The sequence below is a fragment of the Perca fluviatilis genome, chromosome 5, assembly GCF_010015445.1.
Source record: "Perca fluviatilis chromosome 5, GENO_Pfluv_1.0, whole genome shotgun sequence".
Lineage (NCBI taxonomy): Eukaryota > Metazoa > Chordata > Actinopteri > Perciformes > Percidae > Perca > Perca fluviatilis.
Window position 1 is genome coordinate 3,997,027 of NC_053116.1, and position 19,430 is coordinate 4,016,456.

Below are 19,430 nucleotides of genomic sequence, written 5' to 3' on the forward strand. Positions count from 1 at the left end.
TGGTGTATTTCCCTATAAGCAATTACAGCCACCCATCACACTGACTACCTTTGGTGTCCATACGGTCACTGGATATGCCACTGTGAACAAACTCTGGTACCAATAGATGAACTTACTAGCATTACAAAAAAAAAAAAGATGTCTACATCCTCTTCAGTAGTATCATAAACCAGAGCATCGTATCAAAAGTGAGGATGGGGTTTGTGTACCTTGAGAGTGAACAGGCTCATCCGCCCAGGCAGCTTGAAGAAGATGCTGTTCTTGACTCGGTCTCCCCTCACCTGGGAGTGCAGCATGGTGACCAGGCAGGCCAATGGGGCTGTACCACTGCGCACACAAGTACACTCAGTTACAACTCACAGGACAGGACATATTGGACACAAGACATGAAGCCAAATTCAGATCTAAAGAGGCGTTAGCGCTACCGGTTGCTTACACCTATTGGTCGTAGAGCTTGCTATAACGTTGCATCCCCGTGTGAGAAAAAACTGCCACAAAATTTAGCCAACAGTTTGTATTGTTTATATTTATCTAATATTTTCTTAAGGTTTTATCATAGCCCTATAAGAATGAATGAATGAAGAATCTGTTGTTGCTTCTGAAAAAGTGACTGCTATTTCTAGGAATCACATTGGAACCCTTGTTCAGGGGCAGCAGCCCTGTTGAATGCCCACTCACTTTGCAAAACAAGTCTGGCAGTTCTTTCACTTTGACACCATTCAGTCAGATTCATGCTTATGTGTGACCCTTGACCATGCATAACCTTTGTTTACAAATAGCTATGGGACTGGTTAATTCATATTAAGTATGAACGTTAGTGTATGGAGTATTTCCAATGCGGCCAGCTTTGCTCTTATAAACTGCTAATCAACAAACAGATTTCATGCCTACCAAAATGTGACAAACCGTTTTGGCTCTTTTGTTCGGAGTGGATTTTCTTTGGTTCTCTAATCTTTGCCCTGATCCATGGGGAGCCATTGCAATGCCCACAGCTATATTGACTACCTGTATTATCAGCAATAGACATGTCATCAAATAGCTGGAACTAAACGATTATTGTGACATTCCAGTTAGTAGTTGAGACCAAACGTTTTGTACTCTAATCTGTCATTGTACAGTAGACAGAGAGAAATAAAGCTTATTTTATACTACTGTTTCACAGTGATTACGTTCTCAAGCACAAATAAAGCACCATCAAACACTCAACAGATGATTTTTGTTAAGACAGATGCTCTTTTCTCCTCCTCTGCATTTTATTAATTGCAGCAGTAAACAAGGGAAGTAGGCTACTCTAGTATCGATTTATGACCATTATAGGACGAACGGAGAACATTTCGCTTTGTTTATTGTCATTAAAGTAGAGTTTTGCTGTCCGCTTCCTGACTCATTTTAACACAGAGAAACAGAGTGGTCTGCGGGAGACAACGCCACAGTGAACAGTCTCGGCTGAGAGAGAGAGAGAGAGAGAGAGAGAGAGAGAGAGAGAGAGAGAGAGAGAGAGAGCGCTCTCTAACGCTGGGTTTTACATGCAGCTTTTTTCTTCCGCTATCGCTCTGCAAAAGTAAACTCAGAGTCACCTTTGGAGAACGACCGGGGGATCTTCTATGCTAATTTCGAGGCGGCTGCTCTGCACTTGTGTACTGATATATCACTTTTTACCTTGACGAGAAATCTCGTCACTTTTCAACAAGGTGCAAAAATGGTCACGTTGACAAAATAATTGAGTGTCGCCATAAGGTGAAATGGTGACTGTGATGTTTTCCACAGTTACAGTATTTTTCATGAAAAGGCAATGCACCATAAGCAAGCATAGGCCTTAGAGTAAGCGTTTGGTTACAGAAGAAAAATCATAAGTGTATGCAATAAAGGTCTTGGTCCTCCAACCTACCTCCTGTTTAGGCCAGCAGCAGGCAAAGTGGTCCATGTGGAAGGAAATTAAAAACATCGTTATAACCACACTAATTGACATGTTCAGGTTATGTGTGCGCTGTGCGATTAGTTCACTGACTGGTAAAACATACTAGACAAGCTTGTATCATTACAGTCTTTACCATTTTAACAGTAGCAGCTGACACTGCTACAGAGAACTGTGTGTGTGTGTGTGTGTGTGTGTGTGTGTGTGTGTGTGTGTGTGTGTGTGTGTGTGTGTGTGTGTGTGTGTGTGTGTGTGTGTGTGTGTGTGTGTCTGACCGCATTTCCTTCAGCCCCTTGGTCTGGATAACATGGAGGATTTGTTTGGGAGTCATGGGTGCATCAGAGAAGTTCTCCAAAACCTGAAAAACAACCACATTGTTTTTACCACGCAGAAAACGGCAAAAACCCTGACACGACAGGTTTCTCGACTAGCGGGAAGGTGCCACATTCTTAGTGAATGTAGAGTTTCATCCTGTCCGTTTTTGTGTCCGTTAAACGTTGTGCGTCGGTGTCACACGCTAAAAGGGCAGATCTGCTGCTCCACCTGAGAAGCAGTCATTGGAAACTGTTTGGAAAACAGCAGCACGTTCAAAAAATAATAATACCCGCAGGGGATTGGATAAACCGCCTGCCTTGGTTGTTCTTACCGAACAGTGGCGGCGGTCAGTATCCCCGAACCTTCACCTGCTGCTGCAGAGCGACAGAAACGGCCAAGTTGGCTCTGAAGGAACTGGCCAGCTGAGGAAAAGGGAGTTTCTCAGGCCTCCAGAACCGCCGCAGTGGCCTCCCACCAACCCTCCATTCTCAGCTGCTGTGCCTTGGTTTTATTCTATCTCGCCAAATACCTAGTTTAGTACCGTTTATTCTTGATGCATTCGTCATCTGTTAGCTTCGTCCAGTTCATTCATTCATATATGCATGTGTTTATTTAGCAGTGTGTATTCTTAGTTAAATAAAGTCTGGATTCCGTGTTTTTGTGTCTGAAGTATATTACGCCACTGTACGTGTACCAAGTTATGGAGCTACTTTTGTAGCAAACCTTCAGATTATCTCTCCTAGAAGAGAGGTGTCTAGACTACTTAGATATTTCTTAGTTTTGTTTTTTTCTATAATACTGTAAAATAACAATCCTAAAACTGAATGCCTTTTAATAAACCAAAAATAAATAAATAAAAGTGTTGCTGCGCAGTGTTTCCATGTGAGTCCGTACTGCGTACCAAGCGGACCAATCTCGCTGCTGTGACATGTAACGTAAGGCCCTGACACACCAAGCTGACCAGCCCACGAACTAGTGGCGACGAAGGCCGACTGTGGCGTCGCCTCATGTCGGCCGCGGGCGCCTTTAGTCTTGGAGAAAAAATTACAGCCAACAGCCAACTACCACTTACGTTCTGGGCTTGCGTGCAAGAAAATAACTCTGCATACCAGCAGGCGGCGGTAATCTATTCGTCATTAAGAAAAAAAAAAGGGAAACAGGATACAAATGTTTGCTATGACAGCCACACCAAAAAGCTTTTGCTCGACTCCGCAGCGGCAGTTACATTTTTGAGAGGTGCATGACAGGCTACAGCCAGTGGTGTAGTCTCATGAATTGTATTGGGTATACTGTACCACATTTTTTTTTCTTCTTGCTCAGAATGGGCCTTTTATTTGGGGGGGGGGCAAAGACTAATATCCTGCATTCCGATACACTTTTATGCACCAATTTATGGTGGGAATACCTTTATTTATCCTATGAGAAGGAAAACACCGATGACATTCAAAATATATCAAAAACATAATGGAATATAAAGCAGTAAGGGGGCTTTCACATCAGGGACCTAAGCCTGACTCACAAAAGTTGACCCCAAAGCAACGAGGACAAAATAAAATAGGCTTCTTATATTTGTCTTAAATGTGTGTTGAAGGGAGGGTACTGGCGTTAGTGTAAGAGGAGCATTTGGGCCCGGTCGCTACGCACACACTATGCACAGCGAGGAGCGGGTCGATGAAAGATGAGAAGAGTCTCTCTGCATGTTCTGCAGTGTTGGTTTAGTTTGCTGTCACATTACTCAACCCCGTATTTGTGAATACAAATATCTGAAGTGAAAGTTATGTCACAAAAACATGTTGTTGCGTATCATTGCACATTTTTGAGTGGGTATCTACAGTGTAGGGCATTTGTGGCATTCATATGCCTTTGTTGGACAGCTTACACTTGAAAAGGGTAGAGAGAAGGGGGATGACATGCAGCAAAGGGCCGCAGGTCAGAACCCGAACCTGCGACCTCTGTGACAAGGACCGAGCCTATGCATATGGGCGCGTGCCCCACCAGGTGAGCTACCCAGGCGACAGGACCAAAAATTGGCCTTTAGGGTTAGGGTAAAGTTGGGTTCAGGGTTAGGTAGGGGGTAACAGATCCCAATGGGAATACAACACTGGTATGCCGCTGTAGTGAGCAACATAAGCCGCCAGGGGATCGGCATATGCCGTTGTCCTTTACCAAAGTGGCATGCCATCAGCCACTTTTCAATCTCGGCACTAAGTGTTAACGTTACTGCAAATCAGACCCAACCAGCTAATGAACCCATTGCCCTCACACAGAGGATAAACACTAAACATGGTGGGACCACAATTCTACACAATCAGACATTTACTTAGCCAACTGCTTAACGATAGCTGTCCCGTGTGCTTTGGCAGTATACACATAATACATCCATAAAGTTCACTTGATGTAAAAAAAAAAAATAATAATAATAATTCCACCAGCTTGCTAACGTTAGGTTTTAACGTTTGCCTTTCAACTGTTTCCTGAATATTCTATTGCTTCTCGTCGAACTTCCGACAGAGCCTGATTGATTTTACTTAGCTACGTTCACGCGACTTATTTTATTTCCCTGCAGCGTTCCGTGTCAATCTGTATTCACAATAAAGCTGAGTTAGCTAGTTGGGGGTTACTATTAGCTGTTAGCTTTGCTAACGGTAGCGTGCATTGTGGTCAGCATAATGACAGAATGGAGACTAGAACACCAAGTTCGCCGTTGCATTAGCGTGCTGACTTCTAAAAGTTCGCGTTTTACTGGTTAGTTTGTTCACGTTAAGTGCATAAACCTGGAGTTTCTCAGGTTGCTCGGGTGCTAATTAGCGTATGGCTAGCTAGCTTGCTGCCTAGCAAACAAAGAGCTCAAAACAGAAGAGGTGGACGTTAGCGTGCTAGCCAGCGCTAGCATATTGCGTTGCGTAGCTCTTTATGTCAGCAGGCAGAAAGACATGCAGCACATGTAGAACGCATCCCCAGTTACATTTAACGTTAATACAAACATTACCTGCCCTCTGGCTGGGCTAGCACTGCTTATAGCTAATCTAGCTGATATTACATTAGAGTACAGGCAGTGTCCGTGAGGAGAATGAACACAACACATCTGGCTCCATCACTTCACATTAGCTAGCTAGTTCATAACGTTTTTTTTTACGTTGCAGCTAATTAAAAGCTCAAAATAGACTGTTTACCATGCGAGCTGCCTCAGCCCAGGTCCGCTCCTTCTTTCTCTTTTGTTTGTCCTTCATTTCCTCTGCGCTGGTGTCTGCGGCTAGCCTGCTGTGTGTCTACAAAGCAACCTCAATACGATGGCGGTTTAGCTGCTTAGCAAAATGGCTAACTACGTTCTAGGTTAACTGTGTAGACCCAGAACAAGACGTTCCTTTAAGCTCGGGATGGTGCAATGGTGTCTGCTGGTCTTTGATAGTTCTCGCTGCTGGGTCCAGTGCCTTGTCTAAACTAGCTCAACACACATCGTCTCTCTGTAGCACAGAAGCAGTGCGAGCGCAGGGCTGGCTATTGGTGCTGCTGCAGGACGAGCCTCTTTGGAATGCAACAACCAGGTCAAAGGTCAAACCCTCCGCAGGAATGCAACAAAACAAAGTCCAGCCCTCTCTATGCAAATAGTGCGTTTAAACAGATGCTGCATGTAAATAATCATAAGCTATCAGTTCACATTAAGCTTTCCATCCTCAGATATTATAGATTAACCACATAATATATATCCTAACAATAGAGTATATATCTATTGGAACACCAAAATGCTGTGTAATTCATAATAATGTAGAAAAACTGATACAGAGCTAAAGTTGACTGACCACAAGATCTATTTGCACCCTGCACATATTTGAAGATATTTTTACTACTTGATGATAACACAGCTAAATTAAAAGCGGGGCAAATAAACACAGCTACAGTAGTAACCGCAACATTTAGAATACTATATTATGGCCATTATTTGGCCTTAATTTGTGTAACAAACACCCAGGCCTTTTTTTTTTGCCAAGTAGAACAAAGATAAAGATTTCCAGCAAGGATGTTGCACGAGAGTAGAGCTGGGCAATATATCGATATTATATCGATATGGTGATATTAACTTGATATCGTCTTAGATTTTGGATATTGTAATATCGTAATATTGCCTTTACCCACTTAGTCATTATATCCACATTACTGATGATTATTTATCAAAAATCTCATTGTGTAAAAACATTTTGTGAAAGCAAAATTAGTCAACACTACAACATCGTTGTGGTATCGATATCGAGGTATTTGGTCAAAAATATCCTGATATTTGATTTTCTCCATATCGCCCAGCCCTACACGAGAGTATTTCAGCAGGGCAGCGTATGTACACAGTCCTCTGGCTGAAGGATGCTCCTACTGCCATACTCACTGCTGCATGGGGGTTGAAATGACCCTTTAAGAATGTGAAACATTAAGAAAAAAATAACTATTACTATTACTGTAGTTATTACCAATGCCAATAACTTGGTATTGATAATGTTATGTTGCTTTAATGCTTAATATTTAATCCAAACTGAGGATGGGTGATATGATAAGATGAATGTGATGACTGAGAGATGACCTTTATTGTGACAGAAGATGAAATCTTAGAGCCCTACTTTTGGTACTGAGCAAACTTTATCCATTGATGAAGGTTCTGAGATTTGTTTGATACGTCTTAAAAAGAAAGTAAGCAGACCTTTGAATAAAGATTCTTTTTGGCAAAACAGCTGTTTCCATCAAGAATGAACTTTCATGCACAATAAGAAATACATCACTTTTTGTATCTTTCTATCAACTGATCCTTAAACAAAGGAAATCCATCAACATATGGGATAAAGCCAGTTCACTTTCAGTATGTGAACACCATTAGTCAATTAGTTAGTTATGAATTGGTTAGTGGATTGACAGAGAATCATTCTGCAACAAGTTTGCCATCTGAAGACATCACCTTGGCCATTTAAAAGAAAAATATTTTCTCACAATTTTTAGACCAAATGATTAATTGAGTAATCAACTAATTGATTGATTTAATTGATAATGAAAATCATTCTTAGTTTTAGCCCATATAAATTGCCTGCAGCTACTACGGAGAAAAACGTTATGGTTACAACACAGACTGCACTGCGATAGCGTACTCAATTCAGTAGATACATACATCTAAAAAGGAGGAAAACATGGCTTGTCAGTCGAAAAAGCAGTTTGCCTGCAGAACAGCCAGGTTGAGAATAAAACAGAAATAAAACAGAAATCTTGCACTAGTGCAAGGTGCGAAACACAAAACTCAATTTTTAACAATTTTGGAGGATACGTCTACAAGCATGTGCATACTTATACATTTACATAGGTAGACTTTCTTTTAATATTACCTTTATTAAAATATAATTTTGACAATGTTAAAAAAAAGTTCAGTAAATGATGTATAATATCTCCAACCCATCTAGACCTTGACGTGTCCTATGGCAGGATAGGTCTGGGTAGGGTGCATGGGGAACACTGACCCCTGTGATATAAACCCCCTATACTTGTCTAGTTTAAAAAATGTTTATATAAATATTTCATGGTAGCAAGATTATCCAGTCTTGCTTCAGCCATGGAATTTTGCCACAATCCTTTTTGTTTTGAGAGACTGAATCCATCATACCCTATGTTTTTTTTATTTTTTTTGCAAAACACTTTGTGATTGTTGATTTTGATTCTGTATACAGTAAATAAAATAAAGTCAATGATTGTTGTAAAATCATATATATATATATATGCATTCAAAATAATCATTTTTATGGTCTCTGTTTTATACATTAGGCATATTTACGTAAATCCTTTAAATATATAATAAGTCAGATTTCATCGGCTCTGTGGATCAGCAGTTAAAAGGAACCATGTATTAACAATTAATAATGGACGTGTCAATATCAAATTATTATTATTGGTTAAGTGTGTGTGTGAGAATGTGGTACTTGCCCATTTTGCCAGCGTTCCCCTGAGCCCGGGGCGTGACGTCACTCTCCCAGAATGCATGGCTTCCAGCGCGGCGCCCAGCAGTCCAGGCCCGGAGTCTAACAAACATCTTTAAACTTGTTCCAAAATGTCGATATGGAGACGAAATGGAGGCCGGACCGAGGCTCAGTCGGTAAGTAAGTAGCGTCGTGTCCGTGTCTGGTGACCCGAGCTGAAATGTAACCCTGCTCGGTGAAATATGGAGGAGTTAGCTCCCGAAAGACAAACTCCGGTACAACTTAGTGAGCCGCTCATCTTTTGTTTTTTAACCAGCATGCTGCTTCGGCTAACTCCCTAACTCCATCTGCGACCACGCTAACAGTAGTCAGCGTGTCCCCTGGACATCCAGCTAGCCTAATACACATTCAAAGCTCCAAGCACAAAACCTAATTTCTCCTCCGCCGCCGAATTTTGTGAGCACAGCCAGGCTAGCAGTCACATTTAGCCCCCCCTCTCCGTCCCCCCCGTCCCACCAGTCTCTATCGTTACCAGTTAAGATTTCATCATTTCAGTCAAGCTCCTATCAGCCTGGGTGGAGGTTTCCCCCCCTACTTTATTTGCTTCCAACATTTTCTCAGTTAGTTTAGAACTATGAAGAGGCCTTATGCAGAAATCGGTGGGGATTAAAGCTTTATGGCAGCTCCATGCCGAGGACCCACAAGATGGCACTATCAGCTCCCATCACCATACTGCTACCATACTACACGTAGTCTTGATGCAAAGCCTCCGTTTCCTTTTCTTCTTTCATATGCAGCATTTTCCTCAGTACTTTTATCAAGACTGCTTGTGCTTCTTTTATAATGCTATGGCGAACATACAGCATAAATACAAATGTAAACTCTCCACTTGAGTGAAAGTGGTGGCACTGCAATGAAAGACTGGACCATTTAAAAGTAAAAGTCCAATATGCAGATATTACTGAAGTGAAACAAAGGTATGTACAACCACTGTCAACGAAAAGGCACTCATTCTGGAGCATTTACTGAGTATTAACATTATTGACGCAAGCGGGTGGTCCATTAATGGCACATCTAAATACTAAATGTACACTCGTGTAGTTTAAAACGTATTACATTTATGAAGTTAGTTCTTCTTTCTCTTGTGACTTTTCTGTCAAATCAATCCATTTCTACTGCCCCAAATTACAAGTTTCTCACAAAGGGAATTCCAGTACTTAGTAAGCATCTCTAGGAGGAAGTAGTGCACTATTTACAAAACTACGTGTACTAGTTCATTTGATGTTTTTAAAAGAATAATTCACTCTCAAAATGACCATTTGCATATCAGTTACGAGTGTTTCCTTGAATTTGTGGAGAAAACTTTCTCCATAGTGGAAAAAAAAAATCAGAAAATCGAGAAAAGTCTTGATGCATTGAATTAATAAGGGGCCAACAGCAATACTGGGGCTGAACAATGATATCGTATAACGTATATTACTATGATCCATACAGTTAACACTGTCTCCCCCTAACTCCTGTTAAGGCATCTAAGACTAAGGCTACTATGCGCTACTAACATTTTGAGGGTTGCACCAGCTGAAAAAGTTCTAACGTGTGCATGTTATATTGATTCTTTGGACAACTATACGATATTTGCTGATATTACAAAGTCTGCCATACGCTTTCGATTCGAAAGGGCCTGCAATCGATATGAGATATTATTAATGGCCATTTAACGCAATCAGTAACATCAACTCATGAAAAGCAAAAAAAATATATATATTTGATAATTTTATTACGGAGCTCTTTCAAGACATTTAAATGAAAAACAAACTATTCTTTTTGATAAAAACAATAAATGTAAAGTGGTCATTTCAAAACGAAAGGTGCATCTTAAAGATGATATATGCATCGCTATTTTCACTTTGCATCGATGACATTGCATCGTTGATCATTGAATCGATACATCGATCGTACACCCCCTTGACCTTAGTAGGTAAAAAGAATATTTAGCAGCGCGGCCCGCCTCTGTTAAATTATTGCCGCCGCTGCTTCAGTATTTTATGAAATGTCGTGAAGCCGTGATTACACGACAGTGACAGGACGTCATCGCTCGCGATGTCATGGCAGTCAAATAAACAGCGGCGCCAAGTTCAGCGTTTTCTCTTCAGTCATGAAAGCCTCGGCGGCTGATTTCCCATGAAAACCGTGTGAAATATGACCGCTACAGTAGCTTGGAAAATGGTGTTATGGGCACTGACTTTGATGAATTTACTGTTTATCAGACCCCAGGTGGGACAAGAAGCTAACAGTTGTGGGTCCCTCTGCTTTTGACTCCCTGCTGCAGGAGACTTATTAGGGCAGTGAAAAAGCAACGTGTCACCGCAATATGAGGGTTAACCGCCACCCGATTGTTGTTCTGATCCAAAGACTTTCTGTGAGAGAGAGGACACTATATCCTGGAATGTAAATGTAATTCCCCCCCTCCCCCTGCTGCTGGAAAAAAATAATCTTAGCCGAAGAACTGGGTTGTCATGGCTCATCTTAAAATGGGAGGTTGAGGAAGAGTGACCGGCTGTTTTGCGTTGGGAATGTGTTCTCGGGGATATATTACACCCTTCAGATATCTATGATGATTTTGGATAATACTTAGGCTTTAGTTTTCCATGAGTGTAGATGCGGAGGATTACCGACCTGGGGTTCGCTAACCGGTTCGCCAACAGGTTGCCAGTGTAGGCTATCATCGTATTTCGTTACAATTTCGTCTGTAATAGGGTAACTTTTGGTAATTTTATATTACCATGTTGTAGTTAGAGCTGGGCAATATATCGATATTATATCGATATCGTGATATGAGACTAGATATCGTCTTAGATTTTGAATATCGTGATATGGCATAAGTGTTGTTTTTTCCTGGTTTTAAAGGCTGCATTCCAGTAAAGTGATGTACTTTTCTGAGCTTACCAGACTGTTCTAGCTGTTCTATTATTTGCCTTTACCCACTTAGTCATTATATCCCCATTACTGATGAATATTTATCAAAAATGTCATTGTGTAAATATTTTGTGAAAGCACCAACAGTCAACACTACAATATCGTTGCGGTATCGATATCGAGGTATTCGATCAAAATTATCGCAATATTTGATTTTCTCCATATCGCCCAGCCCTAGTTGTAGTTGACATGTCACCACTCGACACTGTTATTTTGCCGTAGCTGTAGGTTAATAAGTCCCCTAATCCTAATGTTTTGTCCTTGTTCATGTACCTTTCTGTTGCCGTTTGGTGATTAATTTGCCAACTGTAGCTATTTTTAGCTGTTAGCTTCTTCACTATTGCGGAGCTAAGTCTTCAAGAGAGACAACACAGTAATAATAATATAATAATGATGATAATAATAATAATAAATTAACTCCAGTGTAACAAAGATGAACCTAATGTCGCTGTGGTGCAACCAAACCTCGACACTATAGGGAGATGATCAGTGATCTTAGAGACGCATTCTACTCGCCGTCCATTAGCAGCCGCACTGTAGGAAATTATTTGTCCACGAAGGTAGGCCTTTAGAGCGTCCCGCAAAGTGACCCAAATGTTATTTTTTTTGTTTTCTCCTCATATTTGATTATTTTTTTTCATGACTGTTAGCCCGTTTGCACCAAGGCAAACCTAGTTCTAGTGCTGGTGCTGGTTCGCAGTTGGTTCAACTTGCGAACCTTCTCTGAACCGGCTAGCTTTTCTACAGGCTAGAGAGCCCAGAGAACGAGGTCGTTGCGTCCCTGTATACGTCGTCATACGTCTCAGCGGAGCGGCGTTCATTATATGCGGCGAAAAAACAAAATCCTATCAACCAGGATACCTGGCTCGTTCGTTCCTCTGGAGTGTTTTTAATCCAAATCCGGCATTTAGACGTCCTTCGCGCTGGCTGATTCCAGAGAAACGTACAATGTAAACTTTCGTTCCTACCAAAACGTTGGAGGAAATGGAGGAAAAGCTCATCATCGCTGTTAGGGTTGGGTACCTTTCGCATCTGAACCAATACCGCTACCAATACGGTACCTGGAATTTGGTTTCCCCGGTACCCAAAGGTACTCTCGTAAATCATGCCAATCCACAAAAAAAAAATCTTAGGGGGGGGTGTGTTAAGGTTAGGATAGCCGATTGGTCAGGGGATAAGACCTGAACAAATCAGGTTACGTTACCTTCCGTAATGGACGCCGTCTGGCCAATGGTAGTGATTGAAGGGCGGGTCTTGGCGTAGGAATCGTAATTTCAAAGCCGGGAAAAAGAGCTCTACGCAGCGAACACAGATGTGCTGGGCGAGTCGTCGGTGGAAGCTAACAGAAGCTAGCTGGCGTAAACTGACAGCTGACCAGGTGTCTCAAAGCTACCAGGTGATCGGCGGAGACAGGGAGTAGGCTACATGGACTTGAAAGAGTCCGGCAGTCGTGGCAGACGAAGGTCCAGTTGGGAGTTTGGATGGAGAGTCCACTGAAGTCCACTGTGGTCTGAAGGGAGAATCCTCGCTAGATCACTAGTTTGCGGTAACAGTTAGTCGGGAGGTTGACAGCTAACGTTAGCCAGCTGAAATAAAACCGTTGATCGACGGTGAGGAACGTAGCTACGCTACACAGGCTGGCAGCAGCACAGAGTCCAGAATTGATAAGTCACAGCAGGGGATAGAAAGGTGTTGAATGACCAACACCTAATCTAAAACTTAGTGTACTTAATTTACTAGAAAACACAACAAAATATCAATTTCGCGGATTGTGAAGCGGCGAAATTCACGTCAGCGTCCTCAAGTGCCAACATAATTTTTTTGAAGTGGTAAATGGCTACATGTTTCTGAGTATCCTCAATGTATATGGACTTTTAACACTTGTGTTGTCCTTGGGTCAAATTTGACCCTTTTGAAAATAGTTTTTTATATAAAAAATATGGGTTTCAACCAAATTGCAGAACATTATCATGGATGCATAGATATGTTTTATGGGTTCCATACAACATTATATGCAGGTATAATTAATGATAACTTGCATTGAATTTTTGTTTGTTATATTAAATTTTATTTGAATATTATATATATTCAAGTCAAAATAATTAATAATTTCTGCTTTTTTACCTAAAAAAAAAAGGTATGTCATATAAATTCAGTTTATTGATCATGAATAAAGAAAGCTTTGAAAGCTTTTTTGACAAAAACCTTTAAAAATGTTTTTTGTGAAAAGCGACAAACGGGCCAGAAAAAAGCACTAAAAAATGAATTTTCAATTTTGACCCAGAAGGACAAGGCAATACAATACAAGGGTTAAACGTGACAATGACTAAGACAAATAGTTTAAAAAACAACTACAGTAAAACGTGATCATGTGAAATTGTGTATATATACAATACCTTGGCCACAATTTCTGTAGCTTTCCTTTTCAACTAAAACAGTTCATTTAATTGTGGTGCTAATGACATTTTTCCTCAGGTATTTGGAGAAACCAACAAAAATCAGTATATTCTCAAATAGTATGGTCTTAGCCACTATTAGTTGTTTGATGATGACCTGGCCAAAGTAGTTACGTTTAGTTTTCACAATGATTCATTGTAGGATTATGATATTATTGCAATATGTAAATCCAGATTGACTCTTAATTTAACATATGGTTGGAAGAAGTAAAAATTGATCCAAAACATTTTAGTTTTTTTAAATTATGACTTTTATTATTGTGTAATGTCAGAAGGACTTCAACTGTTTTAGCCAGTCAAATTAACTTTAATGAGTGCATATTGAAATATTACACTGTTGGTTGGCAAAAAATGCATCTCAAAATGCATCAGATTGATGCTTTAAAATATGGAATATTTAAAATTTTCTTCCGGGGGAGCATGCCCCCGGACCCCCCCAGAGGGGTAATATCCTTCTCACCTTTTTCACCCCTGACCCGTTTTCATGCCTAACAGTACTATTACACATCTCATAAAGAACGCATGCTGAGTATGCAGGTTGACAGCCTGGCAGATTCATTCAGTAAGCCTTCTAAATGACCACACAGTTCAATGAAAACATCTCAAAGAAAAACAAACGGTATACAATACAACAATGAGCAGTGTCCAAAGTTTGAAATCAGTCCTACACCAAACAAAAAAATTACTAAAAACAAAGACAAGAAAATACGTAGTGGTGACCACAATTTGATCTGAAGAGGCGACTTGTTGACCATCCCTTCGGTAAAACAGCTGATCTGTTGCGCACTAGTTTGTCTCACTCTCTCTCTTCACGGAGAAACAGCTGATCAACAATCTACTAGGATAAGTGTAACAGAGCTGTGTGATATTTGAATCAAATATATAAGGTATAATAGGTTGAGTGGGGAGAACAAGTATTTGATACACTGCCGATTTTGCAGCTTTTCCCACTTACAAAGCATGTAGAAGTCTGTCATTTTATCATAGGTACTCTTCAACGGAATTTAAAACAAAAATCCAGAAAATGACATTGTATGATTTTTAAGTAATTAATTTGCGTTTTGTTGCATGACATAAATATTTGATACATCAGAAAAACGGAACTTAATATTTGGTACAGAAACCTTTGTTTGCAATTACAGAGATCATACATTTCCTGTAGGTCTTGACCAGGTTTGCACACACTGCAGCAGGGATTTTGGCCCACAGACCTTCTCCAGATCCTTCAGGTTTCGGGGCTGTCGCTGGGCAATACGGACTTTCAGCTCCCTCCAAAGATTTTCTATTGGGTTCAGGTCTGTAGACTGGCTAGGCCACTCCAGGACCTTGAGATGCTTTTTACGGAGCCGCTCCTTAGTTGCCCTGGCTGTGTGTTTCGGGTCGTTGTCATGCTGGAAGACCCAGCCACGACCCATCTCCAATGCTCTTACTGAGGGAAGGAAGTTGTTGGCCAAGATCTCGCGATACATGGCCCCATCCATCCTCCCCTCAATACGGTGCAGTCGTCCTGTCCCCTTTGCAGAAAAGCGGGTGGAGAGATCCAAAGACGGGCACGGCTTTACAAAAGAAATGGGTCATGTGTCACAGCATTAAACTATATTGAAATGGTATTGTCGAATCCCAGATCTCGTTTAAAAAATATAAATCAATATAACGTTAATAAAAAAATGCCCAGCCCTAATTCACATCAAGTTCTCGGGGAACGTGGTTCGTGGTACGCGGCAGTGGTTCGCAAACCTTTTTCTCCTCCCCCAGTTTGGGACCCACTGATGTAGGGACTGAATTCTAGTCAAATGCTTGTTCTTGTGTGTCCTGAGATAACTTCTGTTTGATACTATACATTTGAAATTGAATTGAAATGTAATGAAAAAAATGTAAAATTGAGCAAATGCGGAGTGCCAAAAACTGCAGTTCCTCTGAAGAAGGAAAAAAAAAAAAAAAAGGAAAATGTATCCGTTATGTTTTGCTCTTTTATAGTTATTTAAAGTCAGCTCATCCAGCTTGCTTCTTACTGCAGCATACCATTTAAGCCAAAAGCTATCGTTTTCACAAAGTGACTTTTTCTTCTGTTTTGCAGGTCTGTAAAGATGTCAAGCTGCCCCTGTGATTCAGCCGCTGTGACCGGCGTTCAGGGCTGCTGAATACTAAAATAGACCGCGGGCCAACACAAGAGCTCTTCTCAGGAAACACAGGCCCAGTCAGAGCTTCCACAGCTCCTCATCACCGCAGCCCTTTTGGGGTTGCTATGGCAGCTGCTGTCACAGAAAGCAAGTGCTGGACACAGCATGCCCCAGTAAGGCAGGACAGAGCACTAGTCATTGCCACAAGAGACCATCAAACAGTCAACAAGCGGCACTTAGCAGTAATTCTAGCACTCCAAGTTAACAAAACGACCAGAGGTCTTGTAGGCTGATGCTGAGCTCTCTGGAGGATCCTCATGAGTCTTGTCTGTGTGTTCTCCGGCTCTTGGCCAGAGTCCCTGTGCAGCAGCAGAGCCACTACTGTTTCTCCTGTTAGACCATGTTTCACCAGCAGGACCATCTAAAGAGCCAGCTGCAGGACAGCCCCCCCGCCAGCAGGCAGCTCTTCCACTGCCACGAGTGTGGAAAGCAGTACAACACCCAGCTGGGTTATAGACGCCACCTGGTGGCAGCCCACAGTGCTGCAGCGGGCCTGCCCTGTCCAGAGGGGGCGCCGTCCCTGCTGGAGCACCTGAGCAGCCATATTGACAGGCCTCCGCCATCCGAGGCTAGCGCTACCGTGCCAGTGCGGGAGAGGAAGTACTCGTGCGAGCGATGCGACCGCCGCTTTTACACTCGTAAGGATGTACGGCGTCACGCCGTGGTGCACACTGGGCGCCGTGACTTCCTGTGCCCGCGCTGTGCACAGCGCTTTGGCCGCAGAGACCACCTGACCCGCCATTTGAAGAAGAGCCATGCCCAGGAGTCAGGGTTGATGCCACCCTGTGCACCCAGCACTCCTGTGGCCACACCGAGCCCTGCCCCCCCCCAGGGCTCGGTGAAGGAGGAGCCCAGCCCCGTGGCCTGTGATATGGGCTCTGTCTCCAAGGAGCCCATGGAGACTTTCTCCAGGGACATGTACAACTCCTACCCCATGGCCAACGCTGTCCCCGGGATGGGCCACCCTCATGGCCTCATGCAGGGCTCCTTGTCCTCGAGTATGGGTGTGGCTCGCCACATGCCCCCCCAATCTTCTCACCCCCACCACCATCACCTGCAGCCCCCAGTGGCTCCGCAGCAGCAGCCCTACAGCAACATGGCCAGGTACCAACACGGATCTACCTCATATCCTCGTGCCGACGTGGACAGTTTCCTGCTGGACCTGCAGAGTGCCCCCCCACCTCACCTGGGTGCAGTCAACTCCTCTACCTCTACTTCCGCCTCCCCTCAGAGGGAGGTGCCGGGTGAAGGCTTGTGTGCTGGCAGCGACCCCCACCTGCTGTCCAGGAGCCCCGCCATCACCTCCACCGAGCTGTCCTGCACCACTAACATGGACCTCGGGCCCCTGCTGGGCTTCTTGCCTTTCAGCCTGCCGCCCTACAGCCCCCACATGGGGATGGGAGGGTTGGTGATGAGCTATCCCCCCGCCACCACCACCACCTCCCCCTCATCCTCTTCCACTGGGCTGTCCTCCCAGGCTCCGGGGCCTTTCACCTTCTTCCAGCCTCCCCAGGCTCATGTACCACAGGGCCCTGGAGCCCATAACCACAGCCAGCTACCTCAGGCATACAGCAGTCCTGCTATGAGCACTTCCAGCTCCCTACCTCACTACTACCAGGCCTTTCAGCAGTAAGCAGCTCTGGCTCCACAAAAGTTGCCTTCACACGTGCTCACACTTTTTTCACGAAAAGGCTAAGACATGAAACTGGCATCTTTTATTGTAAAACAAATATGTAACTTTAGCCTGTCAGTGCTAATGAAGCTAATCTTACTTTTTTTTTTTTTTTTTTTGAACACAACAAATCACCTCATCAGTATTACCTCATTATTTAAAAAAGGAAGCTTGAACGTTTGAGGAAATGTACATGGTCTCACTACAACCAAATAGAATACTGCTTCTTTTTGTCAGACCTGTTACCAACAGTAGATGCACTTAACACACTCATCACAGGGCTGCACAATGCTGAGAGTCCTCCAGTTTTAAGTTTTCATGGAAAATGCTACTGTTAGGGATGCCACCTTCTTTACTGAAGCCGACTGGAGAATTTATTTAGGAATCTGGAGCATGAACAGCCTTACGGAGTGAGGAAGGTTGGTGTAAAACGTCTCAGTCTCGGTTAGTGAGCGTGCTAAAAAAAAGAGAGAAGATTGAGAATGCAAACAGCACCTTCTGTCTGTATATGATATCTGGTGTTTAACTAGGGCTGTTACGGTAAACTAAACTCACGTTTCAGCGTGTACCTCGGATTTGGGGTCATCGTTGGTTTTCGTTACAACAGCAAAAATAAGTTGCAGGGGAAATAATTTTATTTTGAAAAGTGTAAACATTCAACATTAGCCATCGTTAATGTAACAGTTAAGGCACTTAAATACCGGAATATTGTCGACAAAAAACCCCAAATCTTACACTGTCAGTAATGCTCCATCGTAAGACTAATTCCTGAACTGGGCTGCAGCTTGCACTCGTACATACAGTGTGTGGTCGCATATATCTGCAGCGATATATAGCATTAGTTATTACTTGGCCCGGTCCGAATGTGCAGTGGGAGGATGCAGAATGCTACGGGGAGAAGGACTCGCCTCCCAGTCCTTTTTTGAATGGAAATATTCCCACTGACGGCCCCGACTTTGACCCCACCGGTTTGAAACAAATTAAGCCTGACTAACCCGGCTAACGGGTGTTAGGTGACCAGCACGTTACAACTACAGCTACAATTATATTTTTCTTTCTGTATCTTGCCAAACATTTGGCCCACCCCACATGGGACTTCAAGACACCGCTTTTTTATGTGGGGGGGGAGAAGAGATTTTAGGCCTCTATTACATAGGCCATCTGTAGACGGGGGAGAGAGACAGGGGGAATGACAATTGAACCCGCTGCAGCAAGGTCTAAGCCTCTGTGCGTGGGGTGCACGCTCTACCAGCTGTGCTACCCAGGCGCCCTGAGTCACTGCTATTCCGGTCTGTGCAAAGTAGGCCTGCACGATAAATCGTTATAAAATCGCGATCTCGATTCACCCCTGTTCGCAATTTTATTTTTAAATGACTTTGATTCATATTTTTCCCCGAATCGTGCAGGCGTAGTGCAAAGCATGAGGAAAATAAACGGAACAAACAAACGAATATCTACAGATCATCTTGTTTAGGAGCTTTTTTCCCTCTCTTCTCCCAGGCCCTAGAGAACTGGCTAAGTTCTATGTTTCACAACAACAACCGGTGTGCCGCTAAAACTTTCCGGGTAAAACTTGCGCTGCAGAATTTCTGTTTTGTGTGCGCGTAGTGCTCATAAATACTATTTCACCATGTTTGGGTCACAGGGCGTACCGAACCAATGTCGCGTACCAAGACGAACGTCCTGTACTGAAACGGTTGAGGAAGAATACATGTACCGTTACAGCCCTATGTTTAACTCACTATACCGTGCAGTACAGAGCTTCCCATCCGATCATCGAGCATTACGCCCACTGGTGTCCAAACGTATCAGCAGATGGTAAAAGGACCCTTGATGAAGCAACCATATTGAGCATTATTTCAAATGTAACCCCTTTTTTCTATGGAATTCTGAATTAGACCTTGTTAGAATAACTGTAAAGCTAGACTGAATGCACTATTATTAGTTAACTGAACTATTAGTAGGTCAAATATG

The 19,430-nt window shown here is 42.8% G+C and overlaps 2 protein-coding genes across 4 annotated transcripts in view; one reads left to right on the forward strand and one right to left on the reverse strand.

The window, feature by feature from the left end:
* Nucleotides 1–8,622, reverse strand: part of asxl1 (ASXL transcriptional regulator 1) — a 22,376-nt gene extending 13,754 nt beyond the window's left edge. The window contains exons 1-3 of one of the 3 annotated variants that reach the window (XM_039799380.1): nucleotides 8,180–8,622; nucleotides 2,190–2,273; nucleotides 210–329 (exon numbers count right to left, since the gene is read on the reverse strand). In XM_039799380.1, the coding sequence (XP_039655314.1) occupies nucleotides 210–329; nucleotides 2,190–2,273; nucleotides 8,180–8,236 (261 nt within the window). In that variant the 5' untranslated portion in view covers nucleotides 8,237–8,622. Of the gene's footprint in view, nucleotides 1–209; nucleotides 330–1,888; nucleotides 2,108–2,189; nucleotides 2,274–5,403; nucleotides 5,786–8,179 lie in introns of those variants that run through there. The other 2 variants (XM_039799379.1, XM_039799382.1) reach the window with 2 other exon arrangements.
* On the forward strand, nucleotides 8,239–17,575 carry LOC120558402 (zinc finger protein PLAGL2-like). Its single transcript, XM_039799383.1, has 2 exons — nucleotides 8,239–8,348; nucleotides 15,682–17,575. Exon 2 carries the CDS (start codon nucleotides 16,125–16,127, stop codon nucleotides 17,415–17,417), a length of 1,293 nt encoding a protein of 430 aa, XP_039655317.1. The 5' UTR covers nucleotides 8,239–8,348; nucleotides 15,682–16,124; the 3' UTR covers nucleotides 17,418–17,575.
* The last annotated feature ends 1,855 nt before the right edge of the window (nucleotides 17,576–19,430 follow it).